The sequence below is a fragment of the Cebus imitator genome, unplaced genomic scaffold (assembly GCF_001604975.1).
Source record: "Cebus imitator isolate Cc_AM_T3 unplaced genomic scaffold, Cebus_imitator-1.0 Scaffold66, whole genome shotgun sequence".
Lineage (NCBI taxonomy): Eukaryota > Metazoa > Chordata > Mammalia > Primates > Cebidae > Cebus > Cebus imitator.
In genome coordinates, this window is record NW_016107381.1 from 2,360,732 (window position 1) to 2,385,758 (window position 25,027).

Consider the following 25,027-nt stretch of genomic DNA (forward strand, 5'->3'; position numbering starts at 1 on the left):
GAACAATTATTTCAAAATAACAAGACTCAGTAGTCTCCAAGTCTTAAATTCTTGACATTTGTTTCTTCAAATTAAAAGCAAAATGCACCAATGCATATCTATTGGCGTCTAACGTAGCACCTTATACATAGTGAATTCTCAACAAATACTTGGAGATAGAAAATGAATTTTGTACACCTCAACTTTTAAACTGGACAGCAAGAATCAAGAGTCTGCCTGCCAATAAGACGTTGTGGATGGTGTAAAATAAGTATAGCCCTTGCCCTCAAAAACAAACGTTACAGGAATAAGACTTTCATATATAAAATCAAAGAATAATCAAGAAAAAAATTGAATGGCTCTAACTCTAAAGATGACAGGTTTATAAAAGGGCAAAAACAATATGGATGAGAAGAAGCTGGCAAGGCATATGTTGTAAAGAAAACTACTGCAATCATTTAGCCATTTTACAGTCGTAGGTGGGTTATATATACACTCATATTCTCTCAGAAGAAAAAAATGACTGTATTCACTGATGGTAGGAAATAAAATTTCTGAAGTTCTCTGTATAATTTTCTAAAACAAAAGTGCTTTAAGGGACTTAATCTGATCATATTAGCTGTTATTTCTGAAACAATCAAAGGCTTTGTTTCCATCTTAATGGAATGCCACCATCTTGGCATACAGAGTCTGGGTAACTTTCAAAAGTGGATCTTGAGGTTGGATGGCAATACTGGTTGAAGTATTTTAATCTCTTCTTTCTCAACCACATGTTTAGAAATTCTAATATTTAAAGTATCTGTTCATGCCATTTGTCTCTGTATGTTGTCAATGATCAGCAAGTCAAAGACTATAGCCATGTAATTAACACAGCATTACAAAGTGAGCAATCTATGTGACATCTGAAAATTTATACTACAATAATATTTAATCTGCCTAGCAGATTTATAAAATTAACCAATCTGTTCATTTGTTGCAACATAAAATTGCCAAAATTTCCTGAATATGTTGGTCAAATACAAAAAGGATATAGATAAAAAATACTTTAGCCATCCAGGCCACTTCTAAATATAGCTCCCAGCTATGATAGTCTTGTTCAGTAGTTTTTATTCTTAAAAATAATTGAAGACCCCAAACTGCTTTTGTTTATGTGGGTTATGTGTATCAACACTCATCATATTAGAAATTAAAACTGACAAGTATTCCAATATTTATATATTGGAATCATTAAAAATAAACAAGTTATATATTAAAAATAAACATTTTTATTAAAAATCTATTTTCTAAAAACAAAATATTGAGAAGAAAAGCATTATTTTATATTTTTTTGAATATGTTATAATATCTGACTGAACAGAAGAAAGTTGAATTCTCTATTTGCTTCTGCATTCAATTTTGGAAATATGCTGTTTTAGTTGAAGTAAAGAAAATCTAGACTCACAGATAGGGAGTTGGAAAGGAGAGTAGTATTTTAACAGTCTTTTTATATATTTGTGGATATTTTTCTCTGATACCATACCATGATCTGAAAAATGATGAAGTTTTTTAAAGGTTATTTTCAATGACCAATCTGAAAATTTGTCAGTGAATTTTTTTTACTGATACATTAAAACCCATTGGTCTATCCTGCCCACTCAATGGATCTTTCTCCTATGTATAATTTTGTAAACATCATTAATTGGTAATTTGGAAAATACTGGTTCACTGTGTTACATAGATCTTCCAAATGTTGACATATTTCACTATACAGTATAAAAATCACGTTAGTTAATATCACCAATTTTGCCAGAAAAGCCTTTAAATATTGAGAAGCTATCAAACTCACAGTACTAGATAAAAGTGCTCTAAAAATCTAATTTTCGCTTGATCCACGGCCAATTTTACCATTGGCAACAAATACTATTAGCTCTTAGCCTTGAAGATACAGGCTCACTTCATTCATTTTTGAGAAATACAGTTGTCAGTCATTTTTTCAAATAAAAATGGTGATCCATGAAAGAGAAAAATAAACTAGTTCAGCACACCACTAAATCACCCAAGTGTTTTTCCACAACCACTGTATTTCAGTATGTAATAGAAGTGCCTTATGAACACTTCCTATTTTGGCACATAAATAATTTAAAAGAGGTATATTTAAGAATCAAGATTTAATAAAGTTAATACTTTTTACTACTTCATCAGATTTTCAATGGAAACTGGCATTTGTTTTGACGATAAATTTATGACAGTGAAGATGACAACTACGAGTATAATTTGGTGCCACAAACTTGATTCACACTAAGGCAACAGCAGCATCTTCACCCATCATTGCTTTTCCAACTTCAGTGCTAACATCAACTCATAACCTGCAAATCGCAGGGTTTCTGAGGGGTTCCCAGATCACAGGGATCTGCTGCTTTAGCAAATGCCAGTCCAACCCTCCCACCATCAACAACTAGAAAAGCTAGATCAATTACAAAAATCAACTATTTAAAGGCATTGGAGAATTACCAGGGTAGCCCATGACTTGAGGAACCAAGATTTCCGCCACAATTGTTAAATATTTGTTGAATAAGAGTCCCTAGTCATTCAGGGATGGCCTAAAGCTGCTTAAAGTTGCAAATTAGAAAATAACTTTAAAAAAAAAAAAGAGGTAACCAATGCCATCATTTGTATGCACTTGCTCACTAATGGCAATTAGTCCCATTAATGGACTAAAAATGACTGGAAGTTGCTACAGTTAGGATATGGTTTGCTTGGCCTCAGCAAGTCTTATGTTAAAATTTGATCCCCAGTGTTGGAAGTAGGGCCTGGAGGGAGGTACTTGGTTTGAGAGTGGATCCTTCAGGAACGGCTTGGTGCCATTCTCTCTGGAGTGAGTGAGTTTTTGCTGAGTTCTCATTCTTAGTTCCCGAGAGAACTGGTTGTTGAAAACAGCCTGGCATCTCTTTCCCTCTCTCTCAGTTCCTCTCTCATCATGCAGTTTCTGCACATGGGGCTCCCCTTTGGCTTCCACCATGAGTGGAAGAAGTCTGAGGCCCTCCCCAGAAGCACACACTGGCTCCATGCTTCTTGCACAGCCTGCAGAGCCACAAGACAAACAAACCTCTTTTCTTTACGCGGCCTCAGGTATTCTTTTACAGCAACATAAATGAACTAAGGCAGAAGTACAGTACTGGAGAACCTGAAAATAAAAATCAGACCAGGCTGCCAACCTTTGAGCAGGAATCAGTGCCCATTCTCAGTCAACACAATCAGCCACAGCACAAGTACACTACCAGCCAAGAGATGTGTATAAGACAGTATGATTCTGAGAAGCAGATTTTAAAAAATAAAAGTCTCTTCAGCTACTTTCACTCAACCAGAAAAGAGGGTGGGCTGGGCCAACTGAGGAAGCATAAAATTAAGATGAACAGAAAATCTTCCTTTTCTAGTGGCCTCAGCATAATAACTACTAATAACTTACTTAAAAAATGATTGCGCTGGGTAACAGTTTGGGCCAGTTTGCATGAGGCATGGCAGTCACCAGGTTAACTACCTCATCTCAAATTCAAAAAAGGAAGAATAGGTTAACTTGATGCCAAATAAACACAGTGCACCAAACTCTGCGGTAGACGCTACCCTCAGAAAACTGCTTAATACCACTGCATAGAATTGGCTTTACTGAAAAACCATCTCCACTCTTTCCACCTGGGCTGCCAAATAATAAAACAAATATTAGAAAAGAATCATGCTCCTAAATCTTGGAGAATATTTATGAGAATGAATGGGGTGAACAAATAAAGTAAATGGCAGAAAAACAATATGCAAGCCACTTCCTTGTTGCCCCAGGCAAATCTGTTGCTTCAACAATAACAACAGAATCTAATCAGTAAGCCTCCCAACTGCCAAAATTATACAAGCAACTTCACTATTTAAAATGTCACATTTCCCATCTGATATAAATATTTGCCTTCTGCTCACATTCCTGAAGTGTGATACAAATTAGGCCCAAACTAAAATTCACCTTGGCACAAACTATTTAATTTCTTTTTACTTTAAGTGACCCAGATTGTGCATTATGAAAATTGTAAAGCCCTGGTGACCTTTTCAGTAATTAGAATAGATCGCTGAAGCCTAGGTTGATTTTCAGCCTAGCCTTTGCATATTATTCTACCTGTGGGAGGATCTTGACTAGTTCATTCAAGACTTGGTTCAGCCTCAGTTCTCTTTTATACACAAATACAAGAAGGCTTGTTATCTGATTTCTGGAAAAACCATACTAGTAAGATTTTTTGTCAATATTTTAAAATAAATCTGTTAATTGAAAAATGTAACTTGAAAAAATATTTAAAGAAAATAATGAAAATACTGGAGAAGGTAAAAAAGCTAATTTAAAAGATTAACATACAAAAATCAGGTCTGTTGGCTACGTTGGTTTATGTCAATATACAGACTTCTCATACTAGCAAGAGGTGAAAAATTTAAAACATCACAAAAGCGCCCAAAACATGTACTTTTGTGACCTCTTATGAAATTTATTTTATATTGCACATGTATTACATGCAGACTAGAACCATTTGTCTCCACGTGTTATCCTCAAACTAATTATATTAGAATCCTGTAGGGTGTTGGTTAAAATGCAGATCACCAGATGCCACCAAAGATCTTCTGAATTAGATTCTCTATTGGGAAGGAGACCCAGAAATCTGCATTTTTAATAAGGTTCCCTCCCCCAAATCACCCAAAACCAAAAACAGTATGCTTCCTCTACAAATGTAGCTTCCTGACAAGTCCTTAGCTCTCACTTCTAATCCAATTGGAGTGCCTATGCTGCTCTTATTATAGAAATTCAGGGCCACTCAGGGAATTAAAGTTAGAGATCCCCTCCCTGGAGGATGTGATCCCTCCAGACCTCTAATCTCACTTAAACCAAGTAAGTAACTAAATAATCTGCAACATCTACTGGTTAACAGTGTGCTTGAGAAGCAATCCTTTCATAGAGTAGTGTGATATTTGAAAGCAGAATAAAAATGTTCATTGCTTCCAATAACCAAAGACTCTCAAATTCAAGCAGCTGAAGAAGCTAGAGTAGAGGTTTATACAGCCAATGTACAAATAGTCACCACCCCCAAACCAACTTTACCGAGTCACTTTAACATCTGTCTGATTATAAATAAGCCATTCTTCCCCAACACTAATAACCATAATTCATGTTTACAACCACCTAAAGACAGTCAACAACAGTTAAACATCAACAACCAAACTTCCGTGGAAACTGTCACTTCCCTAAAATTAGGCATTGACTTTGATATATTTTTGCAAATTAAATCAGGAATGAGTTTAAAAAACAAACAAACAACAAAAAAAAAAAAACTCCTGATTTTGAACATATTTCAAATGTCCTTTGAGAAACAAAGAATACCTATGCCTGTCCAGAAATGTTAGCCAGAAAGGAAGAAGTTTTCTTCTATATAAACATCAACAGATTAGCATGGAGCCTTTTTCAATTCAGCCAATGTGGAAAAATGCCTCAGAAGAAACATTTACAATATATCTTTAGTATTAAGGGTTTAATTTACATATTTAATAAATATTTTTAACAGGAAAAAATGGGTTTTCTTTTCCTTTCTTTAGAATAGCTCACTGAAGCCTGGGTAGATTTTCAGCCTAGGCTTTCCATGTTATTCTACATGTGGGAAGGTCTTGACATTAGTTCACTCAAGTCCACTGAAACTTGGTGCAGCCTCAGTAACCTTTAATATAAGGCAAGACTGCCTTAATTTTTGTGATAAATTCTGATATTGTCATGATTTTTATGATTAACAGATAGTTTTTGTGTCTCTCAAAAATAATCTCAATTTACAAGACTGTACTTCTAGGAAATAAAGAGTTGACTTACAATGGCTACACTTGAGACAATTACATAAGAATCAATCCTGTGATGAATTATTAAGGGGGAGGGCACACTTTTATTTCTTTTAAGACCAAAGGTTTCACAATCTTCAAAAGGCTTTGACCTTTTGGCTGAAATTTCTGTTGTTGAAAAAAATAGCTCACAATTTTAGTTTTTCCTATCTCAGGAGAGGTGGAGGTAAGAATTGCCGAAAAAGGAAAGCTACCTAAAGCCTTATTTGTAGTTTCTAGAAAGATCTTTGACAAACCTGACAAAAACAAGCAATGGGTAAAGGATTCCCTGTTCAATAAATGGGACTGGGAAAACTGGCTAGCCATGTGTAGAAAGCAGAAACTGGAACCCTTCCTGACACCTTACACTAAAATTAACTCTAGATAGATTGAAGACTTAAACAGAAGACCTAACACCATAAAAAACCCTAGAAGAAAACCTAGGCAAAACCATTCAGGACATAGGCATAGGAAAGGATTTCATGACTAAAACACCAAAAGCATTGGCAACAAAAGCCAAAATAGACAAATGGGATCAAATTAAACTCCAAGCTCCTGCACAGCAAAAGAAACAATCATTAGAGTGAACCAGCAACCAACAGAATGGGAAAAATTTTTGCAATCTACCCATCTAACAAAGGGCTAATATCCAGAATTTACAAAGAACTAAAATAGATTTACAAGAAAAAAAAACCCATTCAAAAGTGGGCAAAGGATATGAACAGACATTTTTCAAAAGAAGATATATATGAGGCCAAGAAACATATGAAAAAATGCTCATCATCACTGGTCATTAGAGAAATGCAAATCAAAACTACATTGAGATACCATCTCATGCCAGTTAGAATAGCAATGATTAAAAAATCTGGAGACAACAGATGCTGGAGAGGATGTGGAGAAATAGGAACACTTTTACACTGTTGGTGGGAGTGTAAATTAGTTCAACCATTGTGGAAGACAGTGTGGTGATTCCTCAAGAACCTAGAAATAGAAATTCCATTTGACCCAGCAATCCCATTACTGGGTATATATCCAAAGGATTTTAAATCATTCTATTGTAAACACATATGCACATGTATGTTCATTGCAGCACTGTTTACAATAGCAAAGACTTGGAACCAACCCAAATGCCCATCGATAATAGACTGGATAGGGAAAATGTGGCACATATACACCATGGAATACTATGCCGCCATAGAAAATGATGAGTTCATGTCCTTTGTAGGGACATGGATTAACCTGGAAACCATCATTCTCAGTGAACTGACACAAGAACAGAAAATCAAACACCGCATGTTCTCACTCATAGGCAGGTGGTGTTGAACAATGAGAACACATGGACACAGGGAGGGGAGCATCACACAGTGAGGTCTGTTGGTGGGGACAAGGGGAGGGACAGTAGGGAGTAGGGAATTGGGGAGGGATAACATGGGGAGTAATGCCACATATAGGTGATAGGGATGGAGGCAGCAAACCACATTGCCATGTGTGTACCTATGCAACAATCCTGCATGTTCTTCACATGTACCTCAGAACCTAAAATGCAATAAAAAAAAAATATATATATATATATAAATAAAGAATAAACAATTATTAAGCAAAAAAAAAAAGAAAGAAAGAAAAAAGAAAAGAAATAGAAAGCATACCCTGGCTTATTTGGGGTTTAATCTCTTCATCCATGTCCAAGACTTCTAAATCCAGGAAATTGTCTACCTAGAAAAAAAGAATTAACATTATTTTAAAGCAGAATAGACCTAAAAAAAATGCAATGAAGTCAATGAACCCACTTCCACAACCCCTAACTGAGCAGCTGAATCCACTTTTCTCATTAACTCTTGAGTCCCAGCTTTTGTGTTCACCATGCTTTCCCAAGAGACATCTGAAAGAAGCAGTAAATTTGAAAGCTGGCCTGGATTTTGTAGGCACCATAGTTGGACCTCTCCACTGAAAGGGAAAAAAGCAGTCTAAGAGTTTTTTAAAGGGGACTTTGTTCCAGATTCTATCCCAGAATATCTACCACCACCATGACAGTTGAAAACAGTGTTTCTGGGTTTTGTTTTCATTTTATTGTTTTTGCCTCTCAAGCAAATGGTAGTGGTGGCTCTGGCTACCGTCAGAACAGTGTGCTTTCTTATAGCACTCTGAAGAGCCAGAGAGAAGAAACTAAAGAAAGCAGGAGAGAAAGCTTCATTCAAAACAAAATTACAAGAGAGGTGAGCAGGGCAAAAAATCAAGTGTTCTCTCTTTCGAGCAAATAAAACTGAAAATCACTTCAAAGGTAAAAAGCAGAGCAAATGACCTTTACAGACACAATAGCAGCATTTCAATGAAAAACTTTCCACATGGAATACTGCTTTCCACTGCAAGCTGACAATGAGACATTTTAGATTAACAAAATGGTAACATTTAGACATGAACTAATTCATCTCAAGTGAATATCAAAGAGTGTAAATAAGAAAATGATCTCACCACTGGCAGGAATGAGACCTAGTAAAGGAATAAGGTTGCAATGTCTTTTATGCTCATGACCTAAACATGTGCATAACAAAATACCATAAAATTACAAATTTGCATTTCATTGGAATTCAAAAGACAGGCTGGATCTTTTCTTCCCCCAGCTCTACTTGTGAGACCATAGCTATTACATAGGAATTTTAAATGGTACTTCCATTGCTTTTAAGTACATACCTGCAGTTATTGTCTGGCATCCAAGTGAAGGCAAAAATTTATCTTCCATACAATGATTTCACTACTAAAATTTCAAATTCTCTCATATTATACTGTTATTTACTTAGTGGTGTATGCTAAGGGGGACTGGAGTCATGTTTCTCTATCAAAGCACCCCTTTCATTTATTAAGCTTTAAGGAAAAAAGATCTAGAACCCAGCTGACCAAGAACAGTTTAAGATATTCAAACACCAATTAATAATAATAATAATAATAAATAACTTGTAAGCACAAAATCTGTTGAATTCTTCAACTTTGTATAAGGCAGAGTAAATGAGTCCTGTGTTTTTAGTTTGTTTGTTATGCTTTTACTTCTTGCCAAGAAAACTGAATCATGCCTTACCTTTACCTTTTCTGCCCAATTCAGATCACCTTGAAAAGAACTGCCAACTTTTTGGCCTTCAGCCATCACAATCTGAAAAAATACTTTTTGGCCTTCACCCATGACATATTGATGGAAAAATGAAACAACTGAAAATAAAGAAGCTGATCTTGTAGCCCTTCAGATGACATAACTCCCTTTCCAGTTTTTGTTAATTAGCTAAGCATAACAGACCAAATTCAGTAAGCCATGGCGGAGGTCAGGGAATAGGTTTCAGGAGCCCTGATTCTACTTCTGTCCTGTAGACTCATCCACGGTATAATCTATAATAGACGACTTAACCTCAGTCTTCTCTTGAGTCAAATAGGAACACTCCCTACTCCTATCCCATCCCAATAAACATCTGATGAACAAATCAGAGTATTATAACACAACATTTTCAAGTTATTAGAAAACAGTGTCATTCAACCATTCTTTGTTTCTCACACGCTAGTTAAAGACTCTCTATATAATATATTCCCAATGGTCAATCATTGCCAGTAAAGAGTGAATCCTCTAGGGAAAAAAAAATTCATATCCCACAATTATCTCTCTGGAAGCAAGTTCTGGAAATAAAGAATTATAGGCATCTGCTGTATATAAACATATTTCTAACACAGAGATTTTTGTTCCCTTGTAAAAAAAAACAAAAACAAAAACAACACCACAATATACAATTCAGTCCACAATACTGCAAGGAAGACATGATGAGGCAGAAATTAGAAACTCAAACAGCTTAAAAAGTAGAACAGCTTCCACTATAATTCCTTGATAATTAAAAACCATAGCTGAGGAGAAAGTGAAGAGTCTATAAAGTCTTCAAGATTAAAAAAAGAGTATCTAACATTCATTGACCAAATCTTAGAAAAAAACAAGATTTCCAGTTCCACATTGGGTTTGAAAGAGAGAAATCTAGGATGGGTGAAAGAAGTTCCATTTTACACAGAGAATTATAGAAAGGAACTCTTTTGTCCCAAACAGAATAAGACAAGCTAAAAGAAGTAATTTCAATAATTTATAGATGGCAGATCCTTAAGAACTTTTTAACAAAAATTGGAGATAACCAGTTATCATCTAAACAATAGCTGTCAAAATCATGAAATACATGCAATGATGACTTTCAATAAACTGCCCCAATGGCACTCCTTCTAGAATTAGGAGTTACAGATCTAATAACTGTCTAGTTTTTATTAGAGTCTCTTTTTTTTAATTCATGAAGAACTATTTTCTCCTCAGATTGTTTCTATAAATGTACTATGTTGTATTACCTGTTTTTCCAAACGTTGTGATGATGTACGAAGAAAGATGGTTTTATTTCTAAGATGGTAGTCATTTGCTTCATTTTTATGAGTAACTTTTGCTGAGATAAATATGTTTTCTGAAGAATCAGTTTCAAACACTCCCCTTTTAGACACATGATCCTCTGAAATAAGAAGTTATGCACTATTAGAAAACATCCACAACACCCAGTCTGGTTTATTTTGTGTATATTGAGAAAGTTCCTTCCAATAAAAAAGAATACTTTTCAAAGAACTCTACACACTGAACGTTTGAGGCATTAAGCACTCTTGGTATCTCAAGCACATTGAGATACCATCTCACACCAGTTAGAATGGTGATCATTAAAAAATCTGGAGACAATAGATGCTGGAGAGGATATAGAGAAATGGGAACACTTTTACACTGCTAGTGGGAGTGTAAATTAGTTCAACCATTGTGGAAGACAGTGTGGTGATTCCGCAAGGATCTAGAAATAGAAATGCCATTTCACCCAGCAATCCCATTACTGGATGTATACCCAAAGGATTATAATTCATTCTATTATAAAGACACATGCACACATATGTTCACTGAGGCACAGTTTAAAATGCCCATCAAAGATGGACTGGACAAAGAAAATGTGGCACAAATATACCGTGGAATACTATGCAGCCATAAAAAAGGATGAGTTCATGTCTTTTGCAGAGACATGGGTGAATCTGGAAACCATCATTCTCAGCAAACTGACAGAAGAACAGAAAACCAAACACTGCATGTTCTTACTCATAAGTGGGCATTGAACAATGAGAACACATGGACACAGGAAGGGGAACATCACACACTGGTGTCTGTTGGGGGGTGGGGGGCTAGGGGAGGGATAACAGGCAGTGAGGAGATTGGGGAGGGATAACAATAGGAGAAATATCTAATGTAGGTGATGGGGGGATGCAAGCAGTAAACCGCCATGGCATATGTATACATATGTAACAATCCTGCAAGACCTGTACATGTACCCCAGAACTTAAAGTAAAATAAAATAATAATAACAATAAAAAGTCAAATCCATAAATAACACCAGCTCTGGCCAGCTCTCTACTACTGCCTACTGTACCAGCACCAATGACTTCTAACTAGCTATTAGAGGAGAGGTGGCCCCTGCCTCTTGCCTCAATAAATCCTTGGAAATTCTGGTGTGAAGCACCTAACCTTGGCTGTTGTGGGAGGTGCTGAGCAAAGTATGGGGAAGATTGCTAAGAATATGCCGGAGTAACCAGCCCTATACAAGATGAGATGAGGAAGAAATGGTCTGAGGACTTAGTCTCCTTGACTTCTTCCTCTTTTATAGTCGCAGAGATGTCCTGAATCAGTCCTAGGGCAATAAGCAGTGGTAGCAGAGTAGAGCAAGATAGGCACGGAGACACTTCGAAACAGGAGTTAACTGAGGGATGAAAGGGTTCCTCAAACTTCATCAATGTTAAAAGGAAAGCAGACTTCCTGTGGCTACTGCCATGCCAGTGCTCTGTTCTAATAAAAAGTGAAACAGTTTCAGTTTTCTCTGCTTATGGTTTAAAAGAAGTATAACCTAAACCTAGTAATTACTAAGAAAATACCATGTACCCAGCACAACACTATTGTAATCATCTATTGACTTAAATACTTGAAAAGCACAGCACTGTCTGAAAATAAAAGATGTTCTACAAGGACAAGTTCTGTTTGCTCTCACAATCACTCAGTGTACTCTGCTATTTCCGATAAAAACTCCCAGGTTACGTGTCAGGTAACCAGATGAAACTCCTTTGAAGTAAAGAGCAGAGTATAATGAAGTCCCAGCTTCTGATGCTGATGTGGAACTATTGTTGGGATATCAGATCTAACAAAAATTCTCATCTACTCTTTTAAAATTTCTCTTTTCATAAACACAAAGTTTTCCTTTTTAAAAGATGGGATGATGCAGAAAAGAACTTGTTCACTCTCTGACGAAAGCTACAGTTTAAGGCTCCTTTCTAAACTTCAAAGTTGGCTTCATAAGAATATATGCTATATCCCTTCAAAGGCCCAGAAGTGCTCCTTCTAAAGGCTTTTATTGTTGTTTTTAAAATCCAGCAAATAATAAATATCTTGGCACAATGAGATAGGAAAAAAGTTCTTTTTCAACACGATAACGTCAAAATGGCAGATGCTGACACAGCCCAGAATCTGGAGTGGCTGAAAGCCTGATTAGAGCACCAGATGCTGCTTCCCATAGTGATCCTGGTGCAATCCAAATGTGCCACCCAAGTGTTCATGTCATCTTCTTCTGTTTCTGTTTTTCATCAGAGTCCTTTTCCACCCTTTCATCTTATCCCTAATGTTTCTTGCTTTGAAATAAGTGTCAGACATAATATGGTTTAGAAATCTAACAGCAATATTTCAGAGAAGAAGTAGGTTATTGAGACCTGAAAAAGCGTTTCTTTGGGCATTTCTAAGTCAAAACTTCAATACAGATGAGACAAAAAGTTTTTTCCAAAGGTTTTTCGAGGTTTCATTATTCTGAAGCAATGGAATTTCAATTTCCTTTTGATACCAAACAGACAAGCTTCCAACAGATCTCCCTTACAAGGCCCCCACTACAGCTATAGGGTCTAATTTCAGACCAAAGAAAAAGGTTACACACCTTGAAAAGGTTGAAACTTTTGATGTCTTGATAAATTAAACACTAACCACATATTGATTATACATCTTCCAGATAAAAGTGATTATTTTTTAAGAACTCAATTTTGAAAGAAAGTTTTTTAAAAATTCAAATTAATCTGTACCAAAGCCAAACTAGTGCCCATGCAATGAGAAGCATTATCACACTTGCAGGAGAATTTTCACAGATTAGCACAACCAACATTAGAATTCACAACCAAATCTGCCAGCAACCTCGGAGTGTCTGTTCTTCTACACCCTGGTCAATAGCAATATAAATCAAGAGCATGTTCTCAGTTGAGAAGAGATATTGAATATATTGCTAGAAGGAAAAAAAAATTCATGGGGGGGGACAATTCTGTGCAACACCAGGCAATTGCAAAAAGCTTTCTGCAAAGAGAATAGGGGATAAGCAATCATGCTTATAACAAGGTTGGGTACTCTGAAAGTCAGGGTGTGATTTTTGCATTATACTCCTTGCCTAGAGCAATGTTTCTCTGGACGATAATGTTTCGTCTTGATTTGTCCAGCCAAACTACTTCACTCCACTGCTTCTTGATCACATGCTCCTTGGTATCTGGCCTCCCCTGGAGCGATAGTCGTTAGAACTAAATAAGCAATTTAAAAACCAATCAATCATAAATCAGAATAAATCCAAAGAAGCTAAATTCAGCAGGCAAATGCTTTGTCTAAATTCCCTTTGCAGTGCTCTGAATTCCAACTGTTTTATGTTCCTCATTTGAAAGGGCACGGGGAGGAGAGGATTACTTCAGTCTGGCCAGTCAGGAATAACTGTGCTTTCCCCGAGGCAGGATGATAATTGACTCATTATTCACAGTCATAGCCATCAACCTGCCAAGGCACAAATGCACAATGCTGGCCTGGAAAAATGTGTGTGAAAAGCCCCAGATGAGGGACACAACAGCAGTAAGTTGACATTTTTGAAATGTCCAGTGTTAGGCACTTACAGAGAGAAAAATATAAAAAGATTATAATGTTTCTGGAAGCTTATTTTCAGACAGAAAAAAGTTCTGTGTGATGTTTGAGTTATGGAGCTCATTCAATCCGAAAGTTATATTCTGGCCATCAACTATGTGCAAGGTGATAAAGATGGGTAAGACCCAGTCCTTGTTGTCCTTACAGAGTTTGCAAACTAGGAAGTTAAGCCATATATGCAAACCACCAAAAGAGAAGGCACCAGTGGCAGATGATATAAGGGAGATAACAAAGACAAAGAAAGGTAGAGTCATAATTGATTTCGGAGAATCACAAAGGCTTCACATAGGACTAGGGCATCGGAGCTGGGCTTTGAAAGACAGCTACAATTTCAACAGGTGAGCATTGTGAAGTGGTCATTTTACAAAGAGAAAATTCCATGAGCGAAGCCCTCAAGGTGAGAATGAACAAGGCCTAAGGAAGAATCTGGTTATTCCAGGAAGATTTGGGGACACATGGAAGGGGTATATTTAGAGGGCCTGACAAAAACTCTGTACTTGACCTACATCTTGAAGAGTCAAAATTAGAGCTGTACTCTAAGAAGAAAAATAGATAGAATGGATCAAAGTGGTTCAGGTACCAGAGACAAGAAAGTGTGGAGCTACCACAGTAACCCAGGTGAGAAGTAAAGGGAGCTTCAGCTCTGTGGCGGTGATGGGAACAGAAGAGATTCAGAAAAGAAGAGTTCACAAGTGAGTTCTGTTTTGTGTTTACAGAACAGAAATAGAGGCAATATCCAACTAGTTATGTTTCCTCTCTCCAGATATCACAGAATCATCACCTTATCTTTCCACTGCAATCTGTACTATACTTTTACATATAATTTGGCATGCCCTAGATAACTTTTTTAAAACAATCTCTGCGATGGTGGGTGTAAATACAGCATGTTGGCAACCTGTTGAGTGGATTACAGTTTGGTACAGAGAGGCCACACATACCCATTCCATAAAATGAGCTTACCTTCCCAATCGACTTAGTCAAGATCACAAAAGAGGTGGCCCACACTGGGAACAGATGCAGCGTATTTGAGCATTGCCTCTTACAGCTCCAGAATTCCTAACAGAGCAACAGCTGCTGATAACAATGTCAACACAGGGTAGAATTTGCTACATCCAAGTTTGTTTTTGTGCCACAGCCCTTTTCTAGGCTAAACTTACACATCTATGCACAATTGATTTATTTTCTTAATAGGTAGTATTTATAGACAAGCAGGACGCTCCTAGTTCTTGAGTCAAACCCAGGATCACAAGAACACATGCTTATACAGTAAAGAACCCAAGGAGGATCTAAGTAACCATGAGCAATACCTCCACTTCCCCACAGCTTTATTGAGGTGTAATTTACACACCACAAAACTCAGTCATTTTAAGTGTACAGTTCATTTGACTTTTAGGAAGTATACACAGTTATACCACCATCAACACAATTCCACTTTTAGGTCATTCAATCACCCCAAAAAGGTGCCTGGAGCCCATTTGCAGTCACTCCCCGTTCCTACTCCCAACCACAGGCATCCACTAATCTACTTTTTGTTGCTATGTATTTGTCTCTTGTAGGCATTCCATAACAATGGAATCATACGATATGTGGTCTTTCACACCTGACTTCTTTCCTTTAGCATAACATTAACGAAGTTCATCTGTAGGAGTATGTATTAGTACTTCCCTTTTTATTGTCAAATAATGGTCCATTGTATGAATAATGCCACATTTTATTTTTCCATTCACCAGTTGATGGACATCTGGAGTATTTCCACATTTTGTAGCACCTTAATCATAATACTGAGTTTGACCCAAGGACTGTCGTCCAAGGACTAATCCAATTCCATGCTGCTCCACAACATGACGAAATAAAACCACAGGGTAGCTATGCAGTTTAACTTCCCTCCATACCCAATGGAAGAAATGCTGATGCTCATTGAGGCTATAAATCTCTAATCACCTTATCTATGCTGTACCATCAGAGTCATAGAATCCGGCCACTCTCTATCCCATGGCCTGTTTTCTTCAAATTTACATGAAATAATCTGAAATTACCCTCTTAAATTGTTCATTGCCTGTCGATTCCCATTAAAATGTATGCCTAAGGAGAGCAGGGATCTCACTGTTAGGAACTTACAGTTTCTGTAAGGTAAAATATTCTTTCTTCCTCCAAAGGATGGGTAACAATTAAAACTGAAATACAGATTGACATTCAACCCTTCAATCAGGAAGTTCTACACTGTGGGTTTACTATGTGCTTAACACTCTGCTAGGCTGGAGAAGGAGTCAAGAAAATTGTATGACATGGCCTCTGCCTACAAGAAACATACAATCTTAGTCCCTTAAAATTTTTACTCACTCAAAGACATAACATTTTACATATCTTTCCACTCACATTTCCATGTTTAAGAATGTATCGAAAAGAAATCATTAAGTACGTGGACAAAGATTTCACTTCAAAGCCAAAATTGTCTGATCTATCTCTTGAACATTTTTATTTAATCGAGGATATATATTTTTGCAGATCTTTGAACCAGCATTTCCATGGATAAAAATGTATACAACGGCCATAAATAAGAAGGCTGCAAAGACACTGGTAGCAAAATAAATAAATAAATAAACAAAGGACAGAACCCTTGCAAGGACCTACAAGGCTGTCCATGCCCGATTTTTCCCTACCTCCATGCCCTCTAACCTCAGCTTCCACTCCTTTCACCTTTGCTCATGCAGCTCCAGCCACACTGGCCTCCTTGCTGTTCCTCGGCTGGGCAGGCATTGTTATGACCTGGCCTCTGCACTCACTGTTCCCTGTGCCTCAAATATCTGCAGACTCATCTCATTCCAACTTTATCCAAATTTTACCTTCCCATATTATCCTATATAAAATTGCAACCCTACATCCTCCTGCCAGCACTCATGATTCCCTATACTGTGCTCTGATTGTTCTCCCCACTTCTAGAATACAAATTTCAGTTCCCCTTTCTAGAAGACAAATTCTCTGAAGGTAATGATGTTTGTGTCTTTTGTTCACTTTTGTGAGTGACATTTAGCACATGATAGATAGTCAACAAATATTTATCAAATAAATGAGAGTGTGTAATGTAGCATCATTTATAATAGCCAAAAATTAGAAATAATTCAAATGTCAAACAAAACAAGAATGGCTAAACAAATATCCATATAATTGAATACAAGGAAGTCATCAAAACACTGGTAAATAATACTTATTGCTATGAGGTATTCATAATACAATGTTACATGAAAAAGCAAGTTACTTCTTATCTGTAGAGTGAGGGAAAAAAAGCAAGTTACAAAAATTATGTATAGTATGAGCCCACTTTTATAAAATAATTATAATAAATTTGCTGAATATATAAATGAATGAAAATGTTAGGTTGAGCCCTTAAAATAATTCAGGTAATATAAATATAAATAAACATATGTATGTGCATTTTAATGTATCTTTTATTTCATCCTAATAAAAAGTCTATGAGGTAGAAGTTATTATATCTATTTTACATATGATAAAACTGAAGCTCAGAAATGTTAAGTAAGTTTCCCGAGACCACCTAGTTAGAAAGTAATGGAGTTTAGCTTCAAATCCTGGTTGTCTCCAACTTCCATGTTCTTAACTACTAACTGAATATATATATACATGTTAATAAACATAGAAAAATTCAGAAAGGATGCACAAAACCATGGTTTATCTATAGGACAAGAGATTATGGCTTTATTAGTTAACTGCCTATAAGTTTGCCTACATAAAAAAAGATGCCTAAAGTAGCAACAGCTTAAACAAAATGGAAGTTTATTTCTTGCTCATATAACAGTAAGAGATATAGATAATCCAAAGATAATATGATTGTTCTGCTCCACAAAATCATCTAACTCAGGCTACTATCTTTCTACTCTGCCATGACTAGAGCACCAACCTTCTCCATATGGTCCAGGAGGACACACCCCCACATCCTTGTTCCAAGCAAGAGGATGAATAAAGGGAAGAAGATAGCACATACTTCACTTCTCTGTAACTAGCTAAGGCTGATTTCAGCTACCATATCAAGGAAGCACAAAAAATGCATCTCAAACAAGAATTTAATTCTCTCTCATGTAACAGTTTAGGACAGGTGGGTAGGCTTTGTTCCGTGAAACGCCCCAGGAATTCAGGCTGCTGGAGTGTTCTATCATCCTGAGCACGTGGCCTCCATGTCTGGGTCTAAAGGAGTTATTCTAGTGATTGCCAATTTCCAGCCAGGAAGAAAAGGATAAAAAGAATATAGCGCACATGTCTTTAAGGATATGACCCAAAAGTTGCACATACCAGTTCCCTTCACATCTCATTGGAACAAACTAGTCAAATAGCTAAGGAAGAATGAGATATAATTTTTATTCTGGTGGCCATAGAGTAGCTAAAAATTCTACTGCTATAGAAAGAGAATTCTGTTTTGTTGTGTGTGTGGGTGTGAGTGTGTGCATGGGTATGTGGGTGTTGGTGCCTCTGGGTATTTTCTAATTTTTCTACTATGAACAACAACAAAAAAAAAAACTAAAAAATATACTTTTATTTGTAGAGGCAAAAAAGCATTTTTTCCAACCAAGTTTCTGCTCCTCAGTCTAGGGAGAATACCTACATGCATCTTCTTCCTTCTTGAAAAGTCTTTCCTGGAAATAATGAAGAAGAGGGAAAAGAAAAAAAAAATATATATATATATACACACACACAGCCATACATATACACATATATATAATTATACATTTTTTCTATGTCAAGATTCTCTTAATATTTAATTTTGATGTCCCTCTTTTGTAACTCTTTAAAACTACCAAGTACCTTTGTGTATGAAATATACAACAGAAAAGTTACCAGAAACAGCAAAATTATTGGAGGGGCATTTCCTGAAAGTACAGGCAATGAGATACCTCCACAGACTGTGTGGTCTCCCCAGTCTCTTGTCTGTGCACTTGCTAGTGGCAAAACACTCACAAAGAACATAGTTCTGGCAGCAATAGACAGAAGTAGCAAGGACATTTCCCTGTGATGGAGTAGCTTTGACCTAAAGACACATGCACTATAATCCTTCAGACTTGGGACAGAACGTGTGCCGAACCAAATCCACCCTAAAATTCTGTAAGCTATAATAACCTAGCCTCTGTATCAGTGATCAGCAAGATCACAGTAAAATTATTTCTATAACCCATCACACTTTTTCACTGTCAAAATGCCTTTTAAATAACATACAATGGTATATTAAACTAAAATGTCAATAAAGTAAAATAATTGTTCTTATGCTTTGAGTGGGGTGGGGAGTGTCACAATTTCATGAAAGCCATAGACCTTATTCAGAGAAAAAATGTAATATATACAAAAATGAGCAAAAAATGTTGAAAAATTCATATATTTCCCTAAACCTCTCCTTGATTTCATTTAGGGTATTTTCTCAAAGCTGGTCTGAAAGTCAAAGTTCCTGAGCTGCACACTAGTAGAACTACTGAACCTTGGGGCAAGATCCCTAGGAAGCTGCATTTTAATGAGTACTTTTCAGGCAAGCTTTACACAAGGCAAGGCAAAATTCCCAAGTAAATATTCCATGAAGTAAAATCTAACAATGATAATTAAAAAGAAGAATTTGATACTTTATCTTTGGTCAAATCATGTAAATACATTTTCCTGATGATTATGTGTAGACCTAGTATTGAGTCTATCCACCAGAGGCCAGTGTAGGATCATTCCCTGAACTGTACTCTTATACCATACAATATACCATGTACACATACACAATACAATATGTACTATACATAGTTGGTTTTAACTACTTCAAGAAATGGTGTATAAATAACTAATACTGTAGACAATATTTTATATTTTTTATATTTACATTCAAGACTCCTTTCATATTTAACCTTGATGTTTTTCATATTGGAGAAATAGAAGCCCTAATCATAAAACTTTACACTTGAGTAAGTCTTTAAAATTTACCAAATACTTTCATTTATATTTCATCTGATAATCACTATAACCATTTAAGACATACCAAACAGGCAGGATTAACCCTGGTTTACAGACTCAGAGAGTAAGTGACAGGCCAGTGGTCTCAAGAAATTAGTATATACCTAGACTGATATTCAGGTCTTCTGAATCCAAGGATAGAAGTGTCCCTTCCCATTATACTGGCCCTTCCCATAACAAAACTAGAACTATAAAAACAGTATAGTAAATTATTTATATAACTAAATATTTGCAACCTAAAAGATTTTCCTTCACCCTAAGATCATGCCCTATTGCCTAACTGCACAAAGTTGCATCTACTTAAGGCAATCTCTTTAACTCAGCTATGCTGGAAGAAGTTAGAAGGAAAAGTCTGAACATCCACTGTTCTAATCAGTCTTATTATTCTTTTCTTAATTCATAGAGTGTTTATTCAATCTAAAGTTGAGAGCCAAAACCAATGGCAATATTCTGGATATGATTTTTATCAACACTATGCAAATAGTTATTATTGCCTTACCAAATCAATCTCTATACGGTCTATAAACATATAGATTGCTATTCTGCCTTCACACATTTAGAGCATTTGGGAATCACACAATCCTTTATAAGCAGATTGCAATAAAAAGTAATGACATGTCAGCTGATGACTTCCTCTAGGGCAGGGACCCTGTTTTGTTCATCTGAGTATTCCCAGATTCTAGCTCAATGCTTAAAACACAGTAGGAACCATCAATACTGAAATGACCTCAACATTAGCAAGAAGATCTGGATTGACATTATAATTAGGAACTAAACCCAACACTCAGAATTAGATGACTCCCTACAACACCAATTTTCTAGACAGTGGTTCATACACAACAAAATCGAATGCAAAAGGAAAGTTAAGTCTGGAAAACACATGATCATGGTATAATGATTCCTCTCTGTGCTAAAGATGCAACAAACTGCAAGAAGAGTGAGCTGATGGGCATCACTTAAATCTATCTCCTCTGGAACGAATACAAATCAAGGAAAAAAGACACTAAAAATCACATACTAAGACAGATTGTGGTTTGATTTTCATATAAGGGTTTGGTTAAAATAAAGTTTCCTGTTTGTATCCCTTTGGGTTTAGCTGACCATTTCAAAGAAAATATTATTGTTTCATGGCTAAAAGAACATTTTGCTAAAATTCTTCAGATCTGAAACATGCCTATTCAATTGAATCAAAGGACACAGTCATATGACCACCTCAGTTTCAAGTGGAACAATTTACCATTTTCCTTCAAGTAATGATACAATTAGCAATAAAAAGTAAAAATAATATCTCAAGTTAAAGAGAAATGCATATAAAACAAATATGCACCCACTTAATATTGTTTAAATTGCCTATTTAAAGATTTACAATGACCACTTTAAAGGTTTATGTAGCTATTAGTAGTTTTTTGTTTTGTAAAATTAAAATCCCATTTGCCTACAAAAGTTCAACTCTCTAATTCATATGTACACACTAAATATATTAAAGATAAATAAATTTAAAAGATGCGTATCTTTTCAAGTAAATCAAAGAATCAAAGAAAATGATGCTTTTATTTGTAGGAAAAAATTTTTTTAATTCCCATGTCTTCACTGAGAAAGCATATTAGAAAAGATATTTATTGTTACAAAATACTGTACGTTAAAAATACTGCCAAAAATAAATTTAACGATTACTATTCAAATTGTCATGCACATTTAAATACATTTTCTTTCCTTATCCCATTACATGTAAACTACAGCAGACACAAAAAACAAATGATTATCTATGGACCAAATATTCATGTTGAAATGAATATGAATGATAACAACTTCAGCTAAAGGTTTATGCTAATATATCTAAAACAAAATGGCTCAATCAGCTCAAAATCTGTCATAATTTGAAAGGGGAAATTTCCTTCTGCAACTGCACCAGCAATTTTTTTGTGTTTCATAATTTGTCAATTTGTTCCCTAAGTGTACTGATTTAGTGATGACAAAAGAAATAGAGAAACAAATGAAAATTGCTTAATTACAGCTTGCAGATGTTCCCCCAAAAAGAAAAAAACAGGTTAATGCTGCTGATGTTGTTTCTTCCACAGGATTCTGCTGTAAATTAGTAAACTTCGGTCAATAATTTTTTTCCTTCAGTGTTCTATTGATATTTGATGTTATGTTGTGATAAAGAGATTATATACACATAGTTACTGAATTTTTGATCAATTTAAAACTATCAACATTTTTCTTACTCTTTTATTCTTTTTGGCAATACTAAAAAACACATCAATAAAAAGCTTTAAAATAACACCACTGCCTTACTTGCTCCCTTGGGGTGCCAGATAAATTTTTTAAATTGCTTAGTTGCTTTTTTTTTTAATTGCATTTTAGGTGTTGGGGTACACGTGAAGAACATGCAAGATTGTTGCATAGGTACACACATGGCAGTGTGATTTGCTGCCTTCCTCCCCCATCACCTATATCTGGCATTTCTCCCCATGCTATCTCTCCTCAACTCCTAGTTGCTTTTATTAGCAAGTCTTTATATGACGTCTTCTGCAAATTTCTCTTGAGTTAACATTATCCCGGTGGCCTATGTCCCATGGCCTATGTCTTCAGTTAAAATAAGCTTATTGCTATTTGCTGTGTTATTTTCAATTATCTTCTCTTTACTGTTAAATTCACTTTTGCAAAAGCGCTTCCCCAGTTGCCTTTTTTTTCTTAACGTGGCTGACGGGGGAAAAAAAGGAAACAGAAAGGCACTGCAAATGGCCTGTGAATTAAAAACACCACTAGATATTCAGTAGGGAATTAAATGACTGATAACAACAACACAGAAAATGTGGCTTCAGTGCCACCTGGAAGCATAAAACTGGTCAGTTAGTTTCCAACTTCCTCTGACAGGCAATCTGCCAGTTGCAAGGGTATCAAAACAATGTTAAGCCCTCTGGTCTCTATCTAATACGCGACAGAAAATAACTGCAAAAGGCTACATAGTAAGGATTATTTTTCTTGTTGTGTTTTCTTTTATGAGAGAAATCTGTTTTTATGCTCTACTGAAATTCCTTTCCTGCTCTGAAATTGGTAAGAGGGCCAGCTGCTTTCTATGTTTTTCTCTGTGGTATTTTTCTACAGCAGATTTTAAATTCATTCTTCGGATTGGGAAAAGCCTCTCTTTGTACCCTCATGGAAGTTTAAAGATGCATTGCTAATGTTCAAATTCAAAATAGCTTTGGGGACCAAGATGATATGTCAACTTCAGAAATGTGTTGTTTCATGTGCTGTCACCAGTTTCATTTTTAATTACATTTGTTAGAAACTGTCAAGTATGAATAGTGATATTCTTTTGGCTGAAATGACAACTCAAAATTTATGTCTAGAAGTATAAACCAAATCCCAACCCAAGATACTAAGCTCTTGACAGAACAAGTGCTCAATAAGGAAAAAATAATAATAATAAAAGGCTCTTGAAATGAGAACTGTGTAACTTTGAAGAAGTCACTTGGGCTCTGTGGGCCTCAGTATTTCCCAGGCAAAATACTTGTGACTCTTCTTTGACTCCTTCTTCTTCCTAATCCTCTGTCAGTCACCTGTTACTAAGTGCTGTCAGTCATTCCTTCACTGATAGCATCTCCTAGGCCCTTTTGCTTTTCATTTTCTCCCCCACTACCCTAATACAGACCTCCAGCAATGTACTTCTGCTTAGCCCCGGGCTAGTCTCCCTGACTCCAGATGTTTCTCTCCTTCTTGTTTGCTCTACCTTTCAAAATCACGAGCAATGTGTGTTATTGGGTTTTGCTTGTTGGTTTTAAAATTCTACTATGGTTCCCAGTTAGATAGTATATGGAAATCCAAACTTGAGCATCATGAGAGACTCCTTCGCAGCCTCTCTCTTCTGTGCCATCCATTAAATATGAGTGTTCCTCAGGGTTGTACCTGAGGCCCTCCTGTCTGCCAGCCTGTCATTCTGTATTCTCTTCTTTTCACTGCATTTATTCAACCAATATTTAAGTATCTACACATTCTGCACCACCAGGCACTGCTTTAGACACTAGTGTAACAGTGGTGAAAACCCACAAGACACCAGCTGCATGAACTGATAGTCTAAAGAAGATAGGGTAATGTATTTTGAGGTAGCACATCCATTCCTGTTGGCATATGTTATCTACACACCAATGACCCCAGGTCTTGAGAAAAACTGGCTGATTCCCTGTGGAAAGCAGAGAACAAAGTGGTTCAGGGTATGGGCTTTGAAATCACACTGACTAGACCCATAGTCTAACTCCATCTCTTCTTTTAAGGATACCAGTCACACTGGGTTAGGGCCCACCCTTATGACCTCACTTAACCCTAAGTATCTCTTTAAAGGCCTATCTCCCAATACAGTCAACGTTGGGGATTAGGGCTCCAATATGTAAATCTAGGAGGCACACAGTACAGTCCATAACAGCAAGTTACTTAACTTTATGCCTTGGTTTCCTCAACTGTAAGTTAAAAATAATGATAAAAATTAAAATGTAAGGAAAAACTCACTAGGTCATTATAATGATTAATTGAGATGATGCATGTGAAGTGCTAAGCATTAATCCCTAGAACTTAATGTTAGCTGCTATCAGTAGTAATATTAAACTTGTTTTTTAATAACCTCTCAATCCCAGATGTTTCTGTGAGATAGGTATAATTGTACAGAGGAAGGTCAGATGTCTAGAGTTTGAATCCTTGGCCTACCGCAGACAAATTACTTAATCTACAATAACTTTCAGTTCCCCGAGCTATAAAAACAGAAGAGTAAGAGCTAATTCTTTACATCATTGTGGCAATTAAATAAGCTATCAAGACAAAAACTTAGTGAATATATCCGTAAGTGAATCTAAAATAAAGAGCACTAGACAGTCTCTGCCAACTCTACAGTTTAAACAGAAACACACTTTAAGCAATTATCTGGTATTTTAAAGCAGTATAGACAGTCCTGCTTTCTAACAGACTGCATTCTGAGACTGTAGCCTAAATCGGTGGTTCTCAAAACTAGTGGTACATCAGAATCACCTATAGAGCCTTGAGAATATAAAAATTTTAGACGCCTTGCTATAGTTTCAATTAATAAACCAAAATCCTGGAAATCTGGACTTTTATAAAAGTTTGCCATCATCAAAGTCTTCCTGATACTCAGCCAAGTTTGAGAACTACTTGTCTAGAGTAGAGCTGCTT

The 25,027-nt window shown here is 36.1% G+C and overlaps 1 protein-coding gene across 5 annotated transcripts in view; it reads right to left on the minus strand.

Annotated features, from left to right (window-relative positions):
* Nucleotides 1–25,027, minus strand: part of IFTAP (intraflagellar transport associated protein) — a 58,795-nt gene that overhangs the window by 11,741 nt on the left and 22,027 nt on the right. For all 5 annotated transcript variants that reach the window (XM_017530484.1, XM_017530483.2, XM_017530486.2 and 2 more), the window contains 2 exons: nt 10,201–10,355; nt 7,491–7,557 (listed from right to left, as the gene is read on the minus strand). In XM_017530484.1, coding sequence (XP_017385973.1) covers nt 7,491–7,557; nt 10,201–10,355 — 222 coding nt within the window. The remainder of the gene's footprint in view (nt 1–7,490; nt 7,558–10,200; nt 10,356–25,027) is intronic.